The sequence below is a fragment of the Typha latifolia genome, chromosome 9 (assembly GCF_019914945.1).
Source record: "Typha latifolia isolate L0001 chromosome 9, TyphaL0001v2, whole genome shotgun sequence".
NCBI classification, from domain to species: Eukaryota; Viridiplantae; Streptophyta; class Magnoliopsida; order Poales; family Typhaceae; genus Typha; species Typha latifolia.
In genome coordinates this window covers 4,931,197-4,955,180 of record NC_133094.1, presented here as the reverse complement: position 1 = coordinate 4,955,180, position 23,984 = coordinate 4,931,197, and the positions used below count along the sequence as shown (strand labels likewise).

Genomic DNA, 23,984 nt, shown 5'->3' with positions numbered 1-23,984 from the left:
AGAATTATTTACCTCTTCTCTATCTATATATATATTTTTTCTTTAAAGTTTTTACTTTTCTTTTGAAGATTTCGTATCATATCAGACTAGAAAGTTCTTTAGGATGTAAGAATTTAAATCAAAATTCTAAATAAAATCATAGCAGAACCGCATTGATTCTTGCATGATACGTGGAAAGGAGGGAAAGTGTTAGGCGATTTCGAGCATGCATTGGCTACAAGGAAGTGAACAGAACAGGAGTCAAGAAAGTCGAAAAATCCTACTTGAATTCTCACGGTTCTGAGCAGCTCATTGGGTCCCACCTTTGCTGTCCTCACAATAAGTTGGTTGGTGAATATGTGGGTCACCTTGAAATGGGTGTTGGTATCAATTGATTCGAGAAGTAGAAGGTAATGATAGGAAATTAAGGAAAACGAAGTGAAAAGTTCACTTTCATAAAACCATTCAATTTTTCCAGGTTTTAACTTAATTCACTTTCGCACCTAAGAAGAAAAGAGAGTGACGCTTCCCTGGCAAATATATCTCATTTTTTTTAATATACAGTTCTCTTTAACATTTTTTTATTGGAAAAGAGCTATAATCAGCTAAGAACCCTCCTATCAAAAGAGGTAGGAGAGGAGTCCAAAATCAACAAGTGGGTGAGATCAGGGGCACACGTTGGGAGGATGTCCTATCTGGACCTCTTACATGATTCCTCTCTCTAAATCGATGAGAGAACTTTGCATCAGTAAAAAGAGATAGAACTATAAAAATTTTCTCCATAATAGAGTTGATGTGCCACGGGTATGAGCAACCTTTGTGAAGGATCCGCATTAGCTCAAAGGAGTCCGACTCCACCACCACATTCATGTGGCCTTGAGCCAGCCTCAAGCCTAATCAGACAGCACAAGCCTCTATCAAAATCACGGAGTCAAGTGAGGCTAGCTCCCATGAAAAAACACCTAGACACACGTATGTATCTAAACCCTAGGCAATGATATCATTCGTTTGCTTAAGTAAAATTGGAAAAAATATTAAAAAACAAAAGAAGACATGAACGCCAAGATTTTAACATGAAAAAACCCAAACGGAAAAAAACTACGGATCCAAACTCAGATCAAAACCAATCACTAGAATAATGACAGTTACAAGACTGACTCACAAAACAACCTGTCGAACCCTACGAATTTGTTCCTCTCAGTCTTGCTCGCTAGAACCCGCGATTCACTGCTTCTCGTGATTGATATCCAACCTTAGTAGCCCTCGAGGTTGATCATTCGTCTAGATAGCCCTTAAGATGAAAGTTTAAACCTTATAAAAAAGTCAGACCTTGTTGGTTGAAGAAACGATGTATCCTCAAGAATTCTCCTTCAAATTGCTTCACCAACCCACCTAGAGTTAGGGCATCACAATACTTATAAATGATCTCCAAAATAGAGCCAAATCTAAGTCTTATCTAAACTCACGAAAGTCCAAAAATTACAAACTTCGTAGGTATGTTCGAACATGGCCCGAGTGCGTACGAACGTGGCCCAGGTGTGTTCGAACGGCCTAACTTGATCTCAAGTGCGTTTGAACGAGCCCAAGTGCGTTCGAACGCCGCTGCTTGATTTTCACAGTTTGCGTTCGAACATGCGCAGAAACAACACTCTTTGTTTGAGCAAACGCCTGCGCTCGCATTCGAACGTGCTTGCGAACGCCACTTTCTGTCTGTGCGAATGCTAGCGTTTGCGTTCAAACACGCTTGTGAATGCCACTCACTGTCTATGCGAACGCCAGCTTTCGCGTTCGAACGCACTTGAAAACATTAGTCACTTTCTGTGCGAATGCCAACATTCGCGTTCGAACATGCTTGAAAACACTAGTCACTGTCTGTGCGAACGCACTTTTAATGCGGTGTGAACGCGATGTGAACTCAAAAACTTTTCTCCTTTGATCTTGCAATTCTTCAAACAAAATACTTTCTAGACTTGTATAAAAGCTCATGTACATGTGTTAGGTTTTTAATTATTGGCAATTGTGTACAAAATATTCTAAGTGTATTTTTACATGTATATGAGCTTTACACAAGTCTAGAAAATCTCTAGTTTGAAGAATTGCAAGATTATTGGAGAAAAGCTGTTGAGTTCACACTGCGTTCACAAGCGCGTTCGAACACGGTGCGTTCACAAACGCGTTCGGTACCGCGTTCACACAGACCGAGAGTTGCGTTCATAAACACGTTCGAACGCGGGTACTTGCGTTCACATAGACCGAGAGCTAGTTCACAAATGCATTCGAACGCGTGTTCTTGCATTCACACAGACCGAGAGCAGCGTTCACAAACGTGTTCGAACGCAACCTGAAAAGTTCAAGCCGTCGCATTCGAACGCACCTGAGATCAAGTTAGGCCGTTCGAACGCATCCGAGCCGCGTTCGAACGCACCAACGAAGTTTGAAAATCTTGGACTTTCGTGAGTACGGATAAAACTTGGATTTGGCTCTATCTTGGAGATCATATATAAGGATTGTGATGCCCTAACTCTAAGTGGGTTGAAGAAGCATTATTAAAGGAGACTTTTTGAGGCTACATCAATTCTTCAACTAACAAGGTTCCACTCATCTACAAAACTTAATCTTTCGTCTTAAGGTCTATTTAAACGAAAGATCAATCTCGAGGGCTACTGAGGTTGGACATCAATCACGAGAAGTAGTGAATCGTGGGTTCTAGCGAGCAAGACTAGGAGAAACAAAGTCGTTTGGATCGACGGATTGTTTTGTGAGTCAGTCTTGTAGCTGCTATTATTCTAGTAATTAGTTTTGATCCGAGTTTGGATCCGTGGTTTTTTCCCGTTTGAGTTTTTCCACGTTAAAATCTTGGCGTTCATCCTTGTTTTCGTTCTTAATATTTCTACGGACTTTTACTTAAGCGAACGAGTGATATCATTGCCTAGTATTTAGATACATACTTGTGTCTAGGGGTTTTTCAATTAGTATCAGAGCAGGTTCTCTCATCTGTAGAGAGAGATCAGATAGGTATGGATTTTCATAGAGATGGACTATCATCTATTAGACCTCCTATTCTAGATGGATCAAATTATGGATATTGGAAAGCTAGGATGAGAGCTTACTTGAAGTCTATAGATGAATGAGTATGGTTTGCCGTTGTGAACGGTTGGATTCCACCGATGTACATGGTGAATGAAAAACTTATTGAGAAACCGATTGTGTCATGGGATAGAACAGACTATGAAAAAGTCGGCTAGAATAGCAAAGCAATAAATGCAAATTTAGTTGTGTTTCCTCGGAAGAATTTAGAAGAATTTCTACCTGTGAGATAGCAAAAGAAGCCTAGACGATCTTATAAACTACTCACGAAGAAACTATGGCTGTAAAACTTTCGAAAATTTAGAGATTGACTACTAGTTTTGAAACTCTACGTATAGAGGAGAATGAGATATTTGATGAGTTCTATGTAAAACTGAGTGATATAGTCAACTCCAATTTTAACCTAGGAGAGAAAATTCTTAAAAACAGAATTGTCCGTAAAATCCTTAGGTCTCTTCCAGAAAGGTTTCAGGCAAAAGTTACAGCTATTGAGGAAAGTAAGGACATCGATTCTATGAAAGTTGAACAATTGGTAGGAAATTTACAAACATTTGAGTCTAGTCTTTCAAAACCGAGGAAGTCCAAAGGGATGACCCTATCCATAATTAAAAAAAATTTAGAGGAGTCTGATGATGAAAGTGATTTAGATGTTGAGATGTTGGCTATGTTCGTCAAAAAGTTCAATAAATTCTTTCGGAAGCCAAACAAGTTGAATGCTAAAAAACTTGAGAAGAACAAAGCTTTTGTGAAAAAGAAGAATACTATGAGTTTGAATACAGGGGTAAGCAACAACAATGTCAAACAGAAAAATAAGAATTCTGAGAATAAAGTTTGATGTTTTGAATGTTCTAGTTTTGGACACATAGCACAAGAATACCCTAATCGTCTTAAGAGAAAGGGTAAAGCTATGAAAGTTACTTGGGATGACTCAGATGAATCTAATGATGATTCTAAAAAAGATGAATAAAACTCTGTAGCTTTTGCCTCTTCTCTACTTAATATTGATTATGTTGTTGGTACTGATAGTACAAATGATCAGGATATGTTACCAGCTGAGGAAGATGAATCTGAAATTCAAAAGGCATATAATGACCTGTACCTGGAGTCGTTTAAACTCAAGAAAAACAATCTTAGACTACTACAATGACTCAAGATAATTGAACCAGAAAGAATTCAATTTGAGGAGAAGTACAAATTGGAACATAAACGTGTCAAAGACCTTTTTGAACAACTTGACAATGCGAAAAATAAAATGAAGGCTGATGAAATTGAACTAGGGCGATTGCATAAACAAGTGACATTTCTAAAAGGGAAGAACAAACTTGACGAGATTCTAAAAGCTCAGATCTCTGGAAAAGACAGGTATGGTGTTGGATACACTAGTAATTCAAATAATAACAAAACTGTTTTAGTTTCTACAGGTATACAAAAGGAAGAATATCTGAAGTCATCAACTGCATTTACAAAGCAATCCTGGATGAATGCTTCTAAACTGAAGTTAAATCTACAAACTGGTGAATCTTCAACGGCACCAAAGGTAAACATTAGTCACACTCCTCGACAAAAGGTGAGTGGAAAATGGTTTGTTCCGACATGCTATCATTGCGGCATTCTAGGGCATATTCGACCTCATTGCAAATTTTTGCAAAAACCTAGAAGTGCTTTCATTTATGGAATGAAAACAAAGGCCATATGGGTCAAGAAAAGTGATTTGAAATGTTATGTTGTGCATACAACCTTGAAAGCTTTAAATTCTGATTTATGGTATTTTGACAGTGGTTCTTCAAGACATATGTTAGGTGATAAGTCCTTATTTTGTAATCTCGAAAAACATGAAGGGATAGTTGTGACATTTGGAGATGGTAATTCATCCAAGGTAATAGGTAAAGGAAAGGTAAGTTCTTCAGGGGTTCCTATTCTTGAAAATATTTTTTATGTTAATGGCTTAAAAGCAAATCTACTGAGGATCACTTAATTTTATGATGAAGATTATGAGGTAAAATTCTCCAAAACTGATTGTACTATTCTAGATCATGATAGTAATATTATATGTTATGGATCTATAACATCTGATAATTGCTATGTTGTTGGAACTTCACATAAATTGAAATGTAACAGTGCCTCTTTCGACATTGCAGATCTTTAGCATCAACGTCTTGGACATATGAATCACAAGGAATTATTTACTCTGTCCAAACAAGAAGTGGTAAGAGAAATACCTAAGATGAAAGAAATGTCAAAAAGAGTGTGCGATTCGTGTCAAATTAGAAAACAAATTCGGATCTCACACAAGAAGGTAAATGCAGCTACCACTAACCATGTGCTACAATTAGTTCATATGGACTTGATGGGTCCAACAAAAACAAAAAGTCTTGGAGGTAAACGCTATATATTCTTAATGGTCGATGATTACTCTAGATATACCTGGGTTGCCTTTCTACGTGAGAAGTCTAAAACCTTTGAAGTTTTTAAATCACTATGCTTAAAATTGCAGAATAAAAAATCTACTACCATAGTTAGGATTCGTTCTGATCATGGTAGAGAATTTGAAAATGAAAATTTTTCCATATTTTGCAATTCTCTTGGTATTAAACATGAATTTTTAGCTCCTATAACTCCACAATAGACCGGGATTGTGGAAAGAAAGAACCGAGTTGTGCAGGAAATGGCTAGGGTTATGCTTCATACTAAAAAGGTTACTCAAAGGTGTTGGACAGAGGTGGTCAATACAGCGGTACATGTGATAAATCGTGTTTATCTAAGACTATGTACAAAAATGACTGCATATGAAATATGAAAAGGTAAGAAACCTAGTGTTAAATATTTTTGATGAAGAAATTGGAAAGGAGTTTGATCTAGATATTGAGAATCAGGACGAGGACAAAGTTGAAATGAACAAAGATGACTGTAACGTACCGGAACCATCTGCCAGAGTAAAATCAAATCATCCACTGTCACAAGTGATCGGAGATGTGAATGAACCAATTAAGACAAGACGACAAATCCAAAGTGAGGTATCATTTACTTGTTATACATCTTCTTTTGAACATAAAAATGTGAAGGAAGCATTGTTAGATGATTCTTGGGTTAATGCTATGCATGAGGAATTAGAGCAATTTTCTAGGAATGATGTTTGGTATTTAGTTCCTATACCTAAGAATGTGAACGTTATTGGAACAAAATGGATTTATAAGAATAAAAGTGATGAACATGGCAATATAGTTCGAAATAAAGCTAGATTAGTAGCACGGGGATATACTCAGGTTGAGGGTATAGATTTTGATGAGACATTTGCTCCTGTTGCTAGATTAGAGTCTATTCGTATACTACTTGCTATTGCTTGTCATTTAAAATTTAACTTGTTTTAAATGGATGTTAAAAGTGCTTTTTTGAATAGTACTCTGAATGAAGATATTTATGTGGAACAACCGAAAGGGTTCGAAGATCAAAAATTTCCTTCTCATGTGTTTAAATTAAAAAAGGCCCTCTACGGACTAAAACAAGCTCTAAGAGCTTGGTATGAGAAGTTGACCACTTTTTTAGTGGATGCGGGGTTCACTCAAGGGGGAGTGGACAAGACATTGTTCATTAGACAGTTGAACAAGAGTTTAGGTGTGGCAAAAATATATGTGGATGACATTGTATTCGGGGCAACGGGTCAATCTTTAGCTAAGGAGTTTGCAGATCTCATACACAGTCATTTTGAGATGAGCATGATGGGTGAGTTAAAGTTTTTTTTGGGACTTCAAATTACTCAATTGGAAAGAGGGATATTTATTGCTCAAACCAAGTATGCTAAGGATCTTATGACTAAATTCGGTTTAGAAAATGCAAAACGTGCTAGAACTCCTATGAGTACAACTACCAAACTAGGTAAGGATATTTTAGGAAAAAGTGTTGATCAGACACTGTATATGAGCATGATTGTTAGTCTTTTATACTTAACTACTAGTAGACTTGATATTGCATTTAGCATCGGTTTGTGTGCTAGGTTTCAATTTGAACCTAAGGAGACACATTTGTTTGCTGTGAAACGTATCATAAAATATGTTAGTGACACAGTTGATTTAGGTATCTGGTTTACTTATGACTCGGGAGTTATCATAACTGGATACACGAATTCTAATTCGGCAGGTTCATGTGATGATAGAAAAAGTACCTCAGGTGGATGTTTTTATATTGAAAACAATCTGGTTGCTTGGCACAGTAAGAAACAAAACTCGATATCTTTATCTACTGCGGAGGCCGAGTACATTGCAGCGGGAAGTTGTTGTTCTCAATTACTATGGATGAAACAGATGGTCAAAGATTATGGCATTGAACAAGATACTTTGGTGCTTTTTTGTGACAACATGAGTGCTATTAATATATCGAAAAATTCTGTTCAACACTCGCGTACAAAACATATTAATATCCGACATCATTTTATATGCGAGTTAGTTGAAGACAAAATAATAGCACTAGAACATGTTGAGACGGAGAAACAGTTAGGTGATCTGTTTACAAAACCTTTGGATTTACAAAGATTTGAGTATCTTCGTACTTCTTTAGAGATTTGTGCTTTGGATTGATTTTTTTTGTTTTGGTTTGCGTATTTTTTTATTTTATTTCTTTTTCTTAGGTTTTCTTTTACTCTGAAATTTTCTCTTTGATTTTAGTTTTAGATTTGTCGAGAGTTTTTGTCATAAAAAAAAATTGATTCACTCATAGATTCAATAATATACTCTAGACATATAAATATAATTTTTCTCTTAATTATGAGTTATTATAGTCAATTTTATTATCTTGTAGTATATTGTATAATTTCTAATTTATTCACTCTCTCGACTTCTATGATAATTAAACTAAATTTAATGTACTCATAACGTGTGTATATTCTTGAGTGAGCATGACATCATAAAATATTTTTTTAAATAGCTCACTATTGACTTTGATTTGCAAAGTTTGACCTCATGCTTAGTCATCAGAAATGTGTTCATAAAAGATCAATAAAAATGGCTACAATAAGTTAGTGTGAAAGTCATCTTGTTTAGAGTCCAGTTTGACTCAGTACATTACTTGCAAATTAAATAAATTTTTTTTTGCTATTTGTGAATATCTTCTTGCACATTGCTTAATATGTACTACAAGAAAAGGGCTACCTACTCATGTGTGAAAGCCATCATTGCACCTATATAGTTTCAGTATAAAAAAATTATGGAAAAAATTCTTGTTTTATTATGGAGAATAAGTCCAAAAGTGCAAATTTAAATACTATGTCAGTTTGACTATTGTGTTGTATCATTGTTTAAATAGAAAAGTTTATTTAAGAAGAATGTTTCATGTTATCTATGCTCAACTTGCATATGCATATTATTATGATCAATCAAGATTAATTTAATTTTGAGTGATGCATTAGAATTGATTATAATATGCCTTTGATGATTTGATTGATCTGTGTATGACTTGTTTCATTTGATCGTCTTATTCTATCTTGAATCTATCTTGAATCTATTTTGAATTTCTAGAAGTGCATCTCCAAAAAGATTTTTGATTTTCTCTCAGATTTTTTACTATAAAAAAAAGGCGTTCGAACGCAGATTTTTGAGTTCGAACGTGATGACTGGCGCGTTCGAACGCGCAGACTCATGCGTTCAAACGCACTCGAGAGTTTTTTAAATATTGCATCCGAACCCAAGAGTTTTCATCTTCCAAACCCTAGAAACCCTTTATTTTCTCCCTCTCAAATCTTCAAGATCTTGGTCTTTTTCATCAAATTTCTCACTTCAAATCCTTTTAGAGGGTAGTTCTCCTCCGAATCTAGCGCCTTTTAGTTTTTCTTCACTTTTGTAAGGTATGATCATCCATCAATTTTCTTATTTTTTTATTCAATTGAGTCTCTTGATCTTGATTGATTTCGTGCGTTTTTGAGTTTTGATCATGTTAAAGTTCATATCTTGATGTTTCTTGTGTGATTGAACGTGATAACTTAGCGTTTTCAAGTGGAAGATAGATTTCATTTAGGGCCTTCATGGTTTCTAGAATTTTTTGGATTTTTTGTTATCTTTTTGTATGCTTTCGGCCTGTGTTGAATCTTGCGACTTGTTTCTTTCTCTAGAATGCCTAGAAAAGCTACAATTTCCAAGAAACCAAGGCCGCCTTTGTCACCAACTTTGGCTCCAAGGTTTTCTACATCTACTGCTGCAGGCCATTATAAACAGAATTTTGGCACTCGACTTGTTATCTGTGAACGACCAGTGATCATTTCTGATTTTTTTGCCTTAGGAATCGAACAAATATTTACTGAGCGAGGATGGTTGTCCGTGTGTCGGATGAACGGGACTGCATATGTGGAAGTTGTCAGAGAATTTTTCAATAATGCCACGGTTTTGGAACGCTTTATACGTTCTACTGTCTGTGGAGTTTCGATATACTTGGACTCCGATGTCATTCGTTCTGAACTCCAACTTTCTGATGGCGAGTTCCAGTATCCAACGTCAGCTTTGCTTCCTGATGTTAAAGACTACGCTGGTACTATGTTAATCAAAGGGGAATGTTGGAAAGGAAACATGATGCCTCATGCGAAATTGACATCAGTGGCTCGCATGCTTCACATGTTTTGTCTTTACAACGTCACCCCCAAGACTCGACATTCTAGTATTAGTCCGGATCGTGCCTTCCTCCTTCATGTGATGTTGTCGGGAGTTTCTATTGATTTGGCTGCGGTGATATATGATTCCATTCTGACAGCTGCACAGAAAGATGCGCCTCGTGAAGGGTTGCCGTTTGGTATTTTTATTACCAATTTGTGCACTCAAAGTGGGGTGCAAGTGGATGCCTGAGAAGCTTCGCTTATTTCTCAAAAACCGTTGGATTGAATAACTCTTAAGCGGAGTCAAGCTCATGATCAGCCGTCTCCTCTCAAGCCGTCCTCCTCTTTCCCCGCTGGACGTTCATCACACCTCGACATTTCTGATGACAGTTCAAACGATGATTCATCTCATACTGAGGGGGAGTTACCACAGTTCTCTGATTGTTTTGATCAGCTTAGCACTCAGGTGTAGGACCTCCATTCGGTCGTGAATGATTTACGAGCTGAGCAAGCTCATCAGGGGATCGTAGATTCTTTATCGTCAGTTCCTCCGAGTCCCTAATCTTTGGCATTTGTGTCAAAAAGGGGAGAGTGAGTTTAGTGGGTTTAGACGTGTGGTTAGAGTTTAGGAGTTTACTGGTGTAAGGGGAGTGCTGGCGTAAGGGGAGTTTACTAGTTTAAGTTTACTGGCTAATAACTTTGCTTGAGTACCTGTGAACTTTGTTTACTTGAGTACTTGTGAACTTATGCTTGCTTGATAACTTGTGTTTGGATTGTTATTCATTTTTAGTTATTTTCACTTGATCTTGGATTGGTATATTTTTATTTGTAGGGATTGACGTGCTAAATGTACTAGACTTGTTAAATGCTCATTTTGAATTCTTTGTAATATCTTGTAATCTAGATGTTTTGTCACAAATTGCCAAAGGAGGAGATTGTTAGGTTTTTAATTGTTGGCAATTGTGTACAAAATATTCTAAGTGTATTTTTACATATATATGAGCTTTATACAAATCTAGAAAATCTCTGGTTTGAAGAATTGCAAGATTATTGGAGAACAGTTGTTGAGTTCACACCGCGTTTACAAAGACCGAGAGCTACGTTCACAAACGCGTTCGAACGCGGGTACTTGCATTCACACAGACTGAGAGCTGCGTTCACAAACGCGTTCGAATGCGAGTACTTGTGTTCACACAGACCGAGAACAGCGTTCATAAACACGTTCGAACGCAACCTGAAAAGTTTAAGCTGTCGCGTTCGAACGCACTTAGTCCCGTTCGAACGCACCTAAAATCAAGTCAGGCCATTCGAACACACCAATGAAGTTTGAAAATCTTGGACTTTCGTGAGTACGGATAAGACTTGGATTTGACTCTATCTTGGAGATCATGTATAGGGATTGTGATGCCCTAACTCTAAGTGGGTTGAAGAAGCATTATTGAAGGAGACTTCTTGAGGCTACATCGGTTCGTCAACTAACAAGGTTCCACTCATCTACAAAACTTAATCTTTCGTCTTAAGAGCTATCTAGACGATAGATCAATCTTGAGGGATACTAAGGTTGGACATCAATCACGAGAAGTAGTGAATCGTGGGTTCTAGCGAGCAAGACTGAGAGGAGCAAAGTCGGTTGGATCGATGGATTGTTTTGTGAGTCAGTCTCGTAACTGCTACTATTCTAGTGATTGGTTTTGATCCGAGTTTGGATCCGTGGTTTTTTCCCGTTTGAGTTTTTTCATGTTAAAATATTAGCATTCATCTCTGCTTTCGTTCTTAATATTTTTACGGACTTTTACTTAAGCGACGAGTGATATCATTGCCTAGTATTTAGATATATACTTGTGTCTAGGGATTTTTCAACATGTATAAAAACACTTAGAATATTTTATACACAATTGCCAACACTAAAAACCTAACATCCCATGTAGCACCCAAAAAGGTAGCGTAGCCCCAGCACCACCTTAGTAGACTCCATTGAATAGAGTGCCATTTTTGTTCATTTTGACCTAGCTGACCGAAGGTGGCTTCCATCCTATGTTGTTGCGGGTTTTGGGTCCAAGCTTTGTTCACAACTAGCTTTTAAGGGAGGTTGCCAAGAAGACCACCACCCTGGGGCAGTCCACCCTCGGTTCATGGTCATAATGATTTGCTTAACCTTGTAATTCTACTTCGGTCGATAGTGTCATCTCATAATGAGCCAATCCAAATTCAAGTTAGATCCAACTCAGCTTTTAAGTCAAGTCTGCTCCTTATACTGTCCATCCAGCTCATACATATAGTTCTAGAATAGGTGGTCTATCATTTCTCTATGAAGTTCACAGAGGCTACGCAAATCATCCGGGCTAATATAAAGCTCATAGAAATAGTCACTAGTTGGTAGCCTATACCAAATGAGTTTCCAACAAAAGGTGCGCACCCTTGGTGCAGTAGGAATAGTCCATAAGTGTTTCCATCCCACCTAGACATCCAAGACAGACTGGGTTAAGAATGCATAGATGAAATTGGCTAGGAAACTTGTAATCTTGCACCTTGACCTGGTAACCGAAAAAGAGAATTCCTAGGTAGACAACGGGCATCTTCGCCAAGTGGAGATAGAGGGTGCTATGTAAAGAACCACCAATTCAAGGTTAACCCAAGGTGGAAGAAAGAGGTCCAATTTTTCAAATTTGATTTTCTAGTTGGAAAGAGGATGACGGCTGAGCTAGCAAGTATTAATTAGGACCCTATCTAACCTAACCCAAATCCTATTGGGCCAATCTGGTTGTTGCACCAGATAAATGGAAGGCCCTTATACCTAATGTCAGATAGCCTAATTGAATCCACAAACTTGACAAACACCTTTGCTTTTGGCACGAGAAAATCGACCTGCTGCACCTCTTCTCACTGGTGTTGAGGAAGGTGTTGAAGACTCCTACTACCACCCAAGGCACACTAGCAAAAGCAAGACTTCCCAAATCTTCCCATATGAGTTTAATCTCTTAGAAATTGTTGCTAGCATAGATTGTCATCATCATTTGTCTATGGATCTCTATCATGGACCTACTGCACATGTTCAATTTGATATTAAATAAGAACCTCCATCTCCATATAGTTTGCAAAATAAGTCATTGCAATTTATTTGTAGTCATTGTTTTTTTTTTATGCATGTTTAGGATCTACATATGAGTCATTACTTTTTTTTTCTTATAATTTGTAGAAAGGTCCAATTTTTAAATTTTGCCTAAGACTTTAACTATTTGTTGGGGTGATCACTATGTACTATGTACACAACATATTAAAAGGCGGCAATGACATCTATCCACTCAATCCCCATTTCCTCATAGGACAATGAGGCCAAAAGCACGAACCACTCGAACCACGAAAAACAAGTAGCATCTATCCAAAACTCTTGCTACCTTTTTGGCCTTGTCCTAGTCCGTATGAGTTTCTACCAGCAATAGGAAATTTAGCTTGAAATGTTTATTCATGTATGTATATAGTTCCAAATAATCGTATTATACATAAAAATAGGAAAAAAAGGAGGCAAAGCTTAGCTTGTCTAACCCCTTTTAGAGGCCAAAAAACTCTATAGGTCTAGTCGATCCTTCATCAGATAATCTATGGCATTTGAAGCCATTGGAAGAGCCCCTTCTTGGCATCCTACAAGAATGATTGCTAATTGGTTACCTTCCTTAGCATCTAAATACATGACTCCATCATTCTCCTTTGATGGCCTTGCTTGCAGCACCATCAATTTCGAATAATTCTTTATATTTCCCTCTAAAAAAAACTACTCTTGATATACTGAATTGCTTTGACATATTGTACTGTTGATGCTCCATCCTTGTCACTGGCTAGGCCCATCCTAACCGAGGCAATGTCCTCTTTGTAGGCCTCCTTAGGGAAAGGGTTTCCATGAGACCTAACCTTTTCTCTTTTTTTTTCCTTTGTTTATTCTGACAAAAGCTAAGTGGAGGTTATGAGGTGGACCTATTGTTGGAAAGAAATATTGAAAACATATTTGATTCCAACTTAAGAAGGGTGTTTGTTGGAAAGAAATATTGAAATCAGATTTGGTTCCAACTTGAAGGGGAGTATTGAAAAGAAATATCAAAATTAGGAAAAAATTTTAAAATCAGATTTTATTACTATTATTATTGATTTGGTTAATTTGTTTGTTATTTATTTTCCCTGTATATAGCAACACTATCCTAATATGTTGGATAGACAAGCTTAATTATAGGAGAGATTGTTGTAATCTCCTCTTATTTATGTACTTGATTCATCTTAGTGAAATATACAATTCCCTCATTCTAATCCTTTTACATAGTATCAAAGCTAGAACCCTAGCAACCAAGTTCTATTGTAGTCATATTCTAATCCATCGAAACCTTCATTACCCTCAATGGCTGAAGATAATCATTCTTCTTCTCATGGTGTTATTCTACCAAATCCATCAAAGGTAGGGAAAGAAAAATCCCCTACTGACCTCTCCAATCCTTACTTCATCCATCCTTTCGATCATTCTGGATTAGTTCTCATTTCCAAGCCCCTCAATGGAGATAACTACTCCAGTTGGAAAAGATCCATGATTCGAGCCTTGAATACAAGAAATAAGCTCGGATTCATCAATAGGTCTATCTTAGCTCCTTTTGAAGCAGATGATCCTGAAGGTCATGCCATTTGGTCAAGATGTAATGACATTATCCATTCTTGGATAGTCAACACCTGTGATCCAGAAATTGCCGACAGTGTGAATTTTTATTCCACTGCCAGAGAAGTTTGGGAGGACCTCGATACCCGATTCTCTCAGGGCAATCTAGCCCGCATATTTGAGATCCAACGGGACATCGTCCTCCACAAGCAAGAAACCACCTCTGTCTCCACCTATTACACTCGATTGAAAACCCTATGGGACGAGCTAGGGATGCATTGTGAAACACCACAATCGGAGCAACAAAAGGTAATGCAATTTCTAATGGGTTTGAATGAATCTTATAGTGCAATCCGCGGTCAAATCCTCTTGATGAAACCTTCCCCCTTGGTTCGCGAAGCATACTCCTTCATTGCTCAAGAGGAGAAACAACGCCATCTAGGAGTTGCTTCCGCCTCCACCGAGCCGACCTCGGTTGCTGCCATGGCTGTCCGCAAGCTTTATCCACCATCATCGGGGAAGAACGAGAGGAGCGATCGTCCTGATTCTAATCACAGACGTAATGGACCCGGTACTGGAAAGGTGCGACCCCACTGCACCTATTGTGATGCTGATGGACATTGGGTCCAAAAGTGTTACAAATTACATGGCTACCCCCCTGGCCATCCAAAGGCCAAGTCCAATCCGGGCTCAGGCTCTGCTCGGCCCAATTACTCTGCAGTCAACCAGGCGAGTTGTGAAGAAGGTGGACCCAACACCACATTCACAGAGGCCCAATTAAAATAGATTATGAAACTTTTCAATAATCAAGCAGAAGGTACCCTTAATCCTAAGGCAAATGCGGTCACAAAACCAGGTTTGTCTCAATTAGCTCGTCGAAATTGGATTATCGATAGTGGTGCAACAAATCATATCACCTCATCATCAAAAATACTGCATAAAGACAAAGGTTGCTCGTTATCATCCGTATTATTACCTAGTGGAGAGAAGGCCAAAACTATTGCTAAAGGATCTATGCCTTTGAATTCTGTCTATAAATTGCATGATGTGTTATCTGTTCCTACATTCAAAGTTGATTTGTTGTCAGTAGAGCGATTGACAAAAGGTTTAAATTGTTCAGTGACATTTTCCCCTTATTGGTGCATTTTGCAGGATCTAGATACGAGGAAGATGATTGGTTTGGGTGAAATGCGTGACGGACTCTATTATCTGGTGGCATTAGGAGCAGGAAAGTCTACCACTAAACAAGCCACATACTCAAACCAACCAAGATGCAATCTCACCACCTCACCTACCGACCTTTGGTACAACCGCTTAGGGCATGTATCATCTTCCCGTTTGAATTTTATTGCCCAAAATTTCTTAAATTTTTCTGCTAATTCTAATAAATCTTGCTCTATTTGTCCACTTGCCAAATAAAGTCGTTTACCTTTTAATGTCAGTAATTCTTTCTCTATTAAACCATTTGATGTTATTCATTGTGATATTTGGGGTCGCTATCGACATCCTTCCTTTTCTGGTTCTCATTATTTTCTCACCATTGTCGACGATTTTTCAAGTTTTACTTGGATATTTTTGATACGACATAAAGATGAAACACAACTGCTTTTAAAACGTTTTTTCAGTTATGTTTCTACTCAATTTGAAACTCACATCAAAACTGTTCGAAGTGATAATGGTGGTGAATTTATCTCTCTTCGTTCTTTTTTTCAAGATAACAGTATTATTTTTCAACATTCTTGCGTATACACACCTCAACAAAATGGGGTTGTGGAACGCAAACACCGTCACATTCTTCAAGTAGCAAGAGCATTAAAATTTCAAGCTAATCTTCCTTCCCAATTTTGGGGAGAATGTGCTCTTACTGTTGTTCATATCATTAATCGGCTACCTTCCCCAATTTTAGCCGACAAAACACCATTTGAGCTTCTTTACTCAAAACCTCCTACTTTTTCCCATCTATGAGTTTTTGGTTGCTTGGCTTATGCCACAAACATTCATACCTCTCATAAATTTGACTGTCGAGCTACACCTTCCATTTTCATTGGATACCTGATAGGTCAAAAAGGTTACAAACTTTTTGATTTATTAACACAAAAAATTTTCACAAGTAGAGATGTCCATTTTAAAGAAGATATTTTTCCTTATTCTCCAAATAATACCTATTCTCTACCCTTTCCTTTGATCCAAACAACAAGCCCATCAAAGGGAGATGATACAAGTCCCATAAGCCCGTATGACCACTCTTTTGAACCCAACTCAACCACATTACCATCATTTGAACCTAACCCACCCACCTCACCACCCTCCACCGCAACTCTACCACCACCATCACACATACAACCACCTGAAATTTGTTCACCCATGAACCTTCTCCCCTCTACTTCCTCCCCGCCACCACCATCTTGCCATACTACCGCCATTCCCTCTACCGGAACATCCGATCCACCACCACCAACCAATATTCCTCTCCGCCGCTCCACTCGACAATCTAATCCACCTGTGAGGTTCAACGATTACCTCTGCTCTGTCGTCACGCATCCTCCCTCTGATCCAGTCACCTCCTTCTCTCCAGATTCGCGCAAAGGGACAAGGTACCCACTGACCAATTATCTTTCTTATCATCATGATACACCTGCACACAAATCGTTTATTGCTTCTATCAGTCAAGAGCGAGAGCCGACCTCTTACAATGAAGCTATCACCAACCCTCAATGGCGTGATGCAATGAAGCTTGAGTTAGATGCTCTTGCTGCCAATGACACATGGAGTCTGACATCTCTTCTGGCTGGCAAGAAACCTATAGGATGTCGATGGGTTTACAAGATCAAACATCGCTCTGATGGCACAATAGAGCGACATAAGGTGCGCTTGGTTGCTCAAGGATTCACCCAAATGGAGGGCATCGACTACCATGAGACTTTCTCTCCCACAGCAAAAATTATTTCTGTTCGCTGTCTTCTTGCCTTAGCTGCTGCTAGGGGCTGGCCACTTCATCAGCTTGATGTCCACAATGCATTCCTCCACGGTGACCTGACTGAAGAAATTTACATGTCTCCACCACCAGGACTTCTGAGACAGGGGGAGGAACATCTCGTCTGTCGTCTACACAAATCGCTCTATGGATTGAAGCAAGCCTCCCGCCAATGGTTTTCAAAGTTTTCTTCTGTCATCACTTCTGCTGGCTTTATACAATCACGAGCCGACTACTCCATCTTCACCAAAAAGAAAGGCAAGTCCTTTACCATTCTCCTAATTTATGTCGATGACATTTTGATCACTGGAAATGATCCAAACAGTATTGCTGCCATCAAGAAGCATTTGCATAAAAATTTCAATCTTAAAGACCTTGGCGAGTTGAAATATTTTCTAGGAATAGAAATCTCTGCATCTAGGAATGGGATTTTTATGTCACAGAGAAAATATGCATTAGAAATAATCAAAGATGCAGGTCTATTAAATGCTGCTCCAGTGGACACTCCTATGGAAAGAGGCTTAAAACTGTTAGATAAAGATAAATTGCTTAAAGATCCAGGCAGATATAGAAGATTGGTGGGCCGCCTGACATAAAAATGTCTTACGTGTTGTTCGATATCTAAAGGGTGCCCCAGGTCAAGGTCTATTCTTTTCTTCAAAAAATGATTTGAAATTGCGGGCCTACTGTGATTCAGATTGGGGAGGTTGTCCTCTCACTAGACGGTCCACTACAGGGTATTATGTGTTCCTTGGGTCCTCACTAATTTCATGGAAATCAAAACGGCAGAAAACTGTATCATTATTTTCAGCCGAAGCGGAATACTGCGCAATGACAAGAGCTTGCTGTGAGTTAACATGGCTTCGGTGCCTATTATGAGACTTAGGCCTTATTCACCATGGACCTGCTTCCTTATATTGTGACAACAAGGCCGCTCTCCATATAGCAGCAAACCTAGTCTTTCATGAACGCACAAGGCACATAAAAATGGACTATCACTATATTCGAGACAAGATTCAAGATGGTTCAATAATTACCAAGCATATTGGCTCAGCAAATCAATTGGCAGATTTGTTAACTAAACCTTTGGGAAAGGAAATATTTATACCTATGGTACGCAAGTTGGGCGTGCAAGATATCCACTCTCCAACTTGAGGGGGAGTGTTGGAAAGAAATATTGAAAACATATTTGATTCCAACTTAAGAAGGGTGTTTGTTGGAAAGAAATATTGAAATCAGATTTGGTTCCAACTTGAAAGGGAGTATTGGAAAGAAATATCAAAATAAGGAAAGAAATTTCAAAATCAGATTTTATTACTATTATTATTGATTTGGTTAATCTGTTTGTTATTTACTTTCCTTGTATATAGCAACACTATCCTAATATGTTGGATAGACAAGCTTAATTATAGGAGAGATTGTTGTAATCTCCTCCTATTTATGTACTTGATTCATCTTAGTGAAATATACAATTCCCTCATTCTAATCCTTTTGCACCTATCCCAGCAGAACCGAGATGAAGTTAATAATGATCCTCCCTATGTCAAAAGATTAATACTTTGTAGTAAGGTCAACTTTCTTCGGATTATCTATCTCTTTAGGCATGGCATCTTGAGAGAAATTTTGGGAGCTTGAGACTTATTCTTTCTCTTGGTTAGCTTTCCCTTCGGCCCATGCAAGTCTACACTCAGATTGGTTTGGCCTTTCGCTTGCCTACATTTCTTGTAATGAGGCAAATATAATATTCATGAATATCTCATTTTCCTTGCTTTTTGTCTGATTCTAGAGAGCCTAGCTGCTAGGTTATGGGCCAATGTCCTTACCTTTCACCAAGGAATGTGTGGAACTTGAGTCATCCCTTTGGCATATTTTTCCTAACTGAGTGGATTCTTTCACCTTATAACACCTCGAGCCTCCCTTGACCTAGGAGCTTTCAAGCCAAGGGTTGGACCGGTAGCCCATCCTAAGGCAACTTCTCTCCATCCTCTATTTCTTTGGCTTGTTTTGACCCTCGTTCTTTCTTTCTCATCTTCTGGCTACCCATCGATACAGCTCGTTGCTAACTAGGAAAACCTAGTCTAACCACTTTTTTAGGGACTCCCCAGACCCTCGTTACCACTTATGGCATGGATCTACAACTTTCTCTTCTCCATGCACCAGGGGCCATAAGTAGCTTCGTTCGAGGCAAGCAACTCCATTTAACCATCTTGCCCTTTAGGAGGAGTTACTATGGTCTCTGCCTGCTCATGCCAGTTTCACTCTCCCTCCTCATTAGGCAAACCTCCTCCCTATGCCCTATCAAACCACAGTGAAAGAAAAAGACTATGATGCTTCCATAGACTACTATTTGATCCAATCCTTTCTTCTTCGGCCCTAACCATACAATTTTCCTCAGTAACTTTCTCAACTCCTGCTCTACACAAACTCGAGCAAACTTGCTCCATGAGTGATCTAAAGTAGTCTCATTGACTCTTAGTAGCTTGCCAAAGTCGGCAAGTATTGGAATAAGGGACTCTAATTCTTACTATTCTTTAGGTAAGTTGTGTAGCTAAATCCACATTAGTGCAATAGTAAAATCTTCTACTGCAGGACAGAAATTGTTCCTCCAAAGTATGAGGTTCAGCACCTTGTATAGGATTGTCCAACATCAATTCATCAGTATGTGCATCGTGTCCTCCTTCTCGAATATAAAAATATGGAATCCTCCAACTATGTCCGAGATGGAGAAACCAACTGTGCTACTCCACATCTTAGCTGACACACCCTTTAGCCTATCTAGGGCAATCGCCCTCCCTAGAAATCTAAAAAAAAGGCAAAGCTTCCATGTGACCTAACAAAGCTCTAGCACCTTTATATCCGCTATTACGCAATCTTTCATTTTCTTGTTTTAACTTTGTCAATCTCTTTTGGGATACTTGCATTGGTGAAACTAGCATAGGATTAACCTAGTGCCACTAATGTCTAAGATTGTCCAATTGCATTGTCTCAGGCTTTGGCCTACTTAGATGATGAAGCTCATTAGTATTGTATGTCCTCCCCTACTTGCAAGCGTTAGGGGAGCCTTATCACCCTTGTTCGCCATCTAGTAAGCCCCAAATTTAAAATTTTTAAATAACTTTCTCCTTTCTTTTCGATAATGATGGGATTTCTTGTGAAAAGAGAGTGGATCTTTTCCACCCCAATTGTAGGAACTACTTGCGGATAAGGATTTCCCAATTCTAGTTCTCTTTATAATTTTTATTTTTTGAAAATAGAAGCTCAGCTGGTATTACCCCTCCGTTGTGGGAAAACATCAGAGTCAATTAAAAATTGCAGGTTGAGTGGTATGGATCTGTGCGGCCCCAAAAGGACCTCTATGGCCGAAGTCATACCTTGGTGCACTGCCTAGTCAGTCAGCCACCACATTACCCTCTCTTCCAATATGGGTAATTTTATATTCAATCAAACTCATAAGAATGGACTTACTATCACTAACTACATTCGTAACCTGCCATGGGCAATCACATTCTCTTCTCAAAATTCTCACAAGAGTTTGTGAGTTTGATTCCACCTCCACTTTGGAGTTAGGAACCACCATCCTTAGGCCCATTCTCACATGCCCTTCGAGAATAGTTTCCCATTTTCTCGACAAAAGTTTACTATCAACATTGCAAACAAGAGCTCCAGCATCTGCTCGCTATGCATCCTTTTTGAAGGCCCCATTAGTATTTTAATTCACTCACCCCTTTGCCGGCTTGGACCAAGGACGTCTCTCGCGCGTCCTCACGTGGCGGCGTTGGTTCCTCCCTTGGCTGGCGCAATACTCTTCTGCCAAGTGGATTGCAGTGCCTAGCCACATTGTCATGTTGGCTCCACCTTGTCACCAAATGCCACACGGTTTCTTTGTTTCTCTTTATAATTGCATGGAATTCCATTGCACTATTCATAAGTAGACACATCATGGATTAGGTCCAAAGAAAGTTGTATCATTTTATGATCCAACTAATCTATCAATCACTTGGATTGATGGCTCTTGGTATTACAAATTTATTATGTAGGATATCTTATAGATAGATGACATTGATAAAGATAGTATAAAAGACCAAAGCATTTTCTAAGGTTAATTACACCTAGACCTGTAAATTATTACTCGTTTCTTATGAACTCCTCATTTATTTACTTGTGACACTAAAAACTCCTCAACTATCTTTGTCTCCCATCCCGTGATGGTGTATACGAAAAACATCAAAAATCTATCCCTATCTGCTCTATCTTTCTTCCTCTATATAAGAGTAAAGCAGCATTCTGTATGTTTAAACTTGATGACATGACATTTAACAAAAATTAAATGAATAACTAACAAAATAAGCATTTAGGAGGTTTCACATAGTTAAGGCGATTAATGTGCCATGAGAAATAAATTATGCATGAAAATGATCAATAATTTAGGGGGTCTAGGTGTAATTATTCTATTTTCTTATTACAATATAATTTTGGCACATTTATAAAAATAGAAAATATTCTATTACTTTTCGAAAAATAAAAATACCTATAATACCATGTGTTTGACTTTAAAATCTAATTCTCCATCTAGTTTTACCTTCATCTAAAAATAATTATTCAAAGTTTAAGAACACTAAGATCATTTTGTATTTATAGTTACTTTTTAACTCATCTGTATAGTAACTAATTTTTAGTTGTTAAAAATAAATATCCTTGATTATTATTTGAAAGAGACACAACAATCAATTGTGTCATGATCACTTCCAGGAGAAACAAGATTGGATTCTCAAAATGGAATTGGATTCATCCAGAATGCTAAAGAAGACAACCGTCAGCGTTTAGGAGAGAGACAACAAAAAAATATGCCAGGATCTCTCTTGCTCAAGACTGGCATCTTGAGGAAAGCTTTTAATGAGTTAGAACCAAATCTTTGTGGCCAAGATTAGTGACAACACATTCTGGGTAGTTTTGTTGCTTTTGCAAAAACAGAGTTGATACGATCTGGAATAATGATGTTGCAATAATATAAAGATCAGCCCAATTCTTCATAGGGTAGAATTTTCGAGAATATCTGTGGGAGATTTACTCGTCCAATAGATCTGTAACTTTGACAGGTTGTTCCTTTTGAAGTGAGGAATCTAACACAACCGGGATCATGTCGAACGGATTTGTAGATCTAAAGTATGGAGAAAATACTGACCGTTGGTCAAGTGGTGGCGTGGAGGACGTGAGTAATGGAATAGGAAAATAATGGTTAGGTTTTGGGGAAGATGATGACAGCAGTGGTGGGGTAAAGCATTAAGCTAGACGAAGGGGAAGAGCGTGGACCGATCCTTGAGAGGCAAGGGAGCACGGTCAGATTGAGAGAGGAAGGAGACAACGTCCAAGATTGGATGTCGTTGGAGGAAAGAGAGAGGGTTGGGAAGGAGAACTCCAATATTTCATTAATAATCCTCAATTAGGTTGCCTTCCCTATATTTAGATGCTAACCTATCAATCAAAATAATTAAAAGATAACCCTAGGACCATGCAGTTCGCCAATTGCGTTCGAATGCGGTCGAACGCGTTCGAACGCAGTTAATGAGTTCTCTATCATTGCGAACGTGTGCAGGCGTTCGAATGCGATCGAACACACTAAAAATGTTCTCTATTTTTCCGAACGTGTGCAAGCGTTCGACAGCCGCGTTCGATCATAACTTCCTGGCGTTCGAACGCGACTACTAGAAATCTTATTCTTCAAAAATAAAAGTTACTTCTTAAACAAAAGTTAAGCCCCAAGTCATAAATAGCTGAATCGTAACAAGAGTAGTAAGGAAAAGTTTTTGATTCATGACACCAAAGAGCTCTTTTCTCATTTACGTTCAAGAGAGTCCTCTGGCTAAGACTTTTTGAGTGTGACTTTATAGCCAAAGTTACTGTACGTAAATTAGGCCATTCCTTTTAACTCCATTGTTATGGATTGGCATGGCTTAGATTACTTCTTGTGTTACTGTGCATGCTTGCCTCTGTGAATGCTAGATTAGGCTAGCTAGGAACAATATATCTAAGGAGCAATATTAATGATCTATAGATCCATACATGATCATATGGAAAAACATTGATGGACTTGAACTCGATCGTGGATAAACACTTTTGAAGGCAAATTGATGCACGACAATGTCTTGATTGTAGAGTTGAGAAGAAAGGTAGGGAGAAGTAATCAAACCCGTGGAATCCACCAATCGAGATGTCGGAATCCACCAACGTTGGAATCCACCAACAAACACTCAATAGGCAAAAGCTCTCAAAATATTCATTAACCCATAAAAGATGATTACAAGTCTTTATATAGGCAAAATAAATTTAAAAACAAAAGATGAAAATAGCCCTAGAAGGTGACTAGACACAACCCTCATTAAGCCAAAGGGTCACGGGTGCAGCCATTTTGTGCTTACGAGAATAAACGAGACGAAAAGTGGTATCCCCACCAACTCTCCCGGGGTGGAAGAAACTCGACCTAGTCGAGTGGCTCTAATAGTACTCCAAAATGTTAGGGTCAAGCTGCTGTAACTCCTCATGAGTGGTCCATGTATAATCAGACTCTGATCGCACGTGCCATCGAATGAGAAAACGGTGAACCCCTCCTTCTATAGTAGATGTTATTTGATCATCTAAAATAGCGTCTATCTTTTCTTATGATGTGGATAGGAAAGGAGAAGTGGTAGGTAGCATAACAGGGATGTCTGGAAGGGTAGTAGATGTAGCATAGGGTTCGATAG

General features: G+C 38.4%; 1 protein-coding gene across 1 annotated transcript; it reads left to right on the top strand.

The window, feature by feature from the left end:
- The first annotated feature begins 14,021 nt into the window (after positions 1 to 14,021).
- On the top strand, positions 14,022 to 15,056 carry LOC140795058 (uncharacterized). The gene has a single exon (XM_073147417.1). It carries the CDS (start codon positions 14,022 to 14,024, stop codon positions 15,054 to 15,056), a length of 1,035 nt encoding a protein of 344 aa, XP_073003518.1.
- Positions 15,057 to 23,984: the final 8,928 nt, after the last annotated feature.

Excerpts from the sequence above, each read along its gene's own strand:
- LOC140795058 (XM_073147417.1), top strand. The coding sequence starts at position 14,022 with ATGGCTGAAGATAATCATTCTTCTTCTCATGGTGTTATTCTACCAAAT.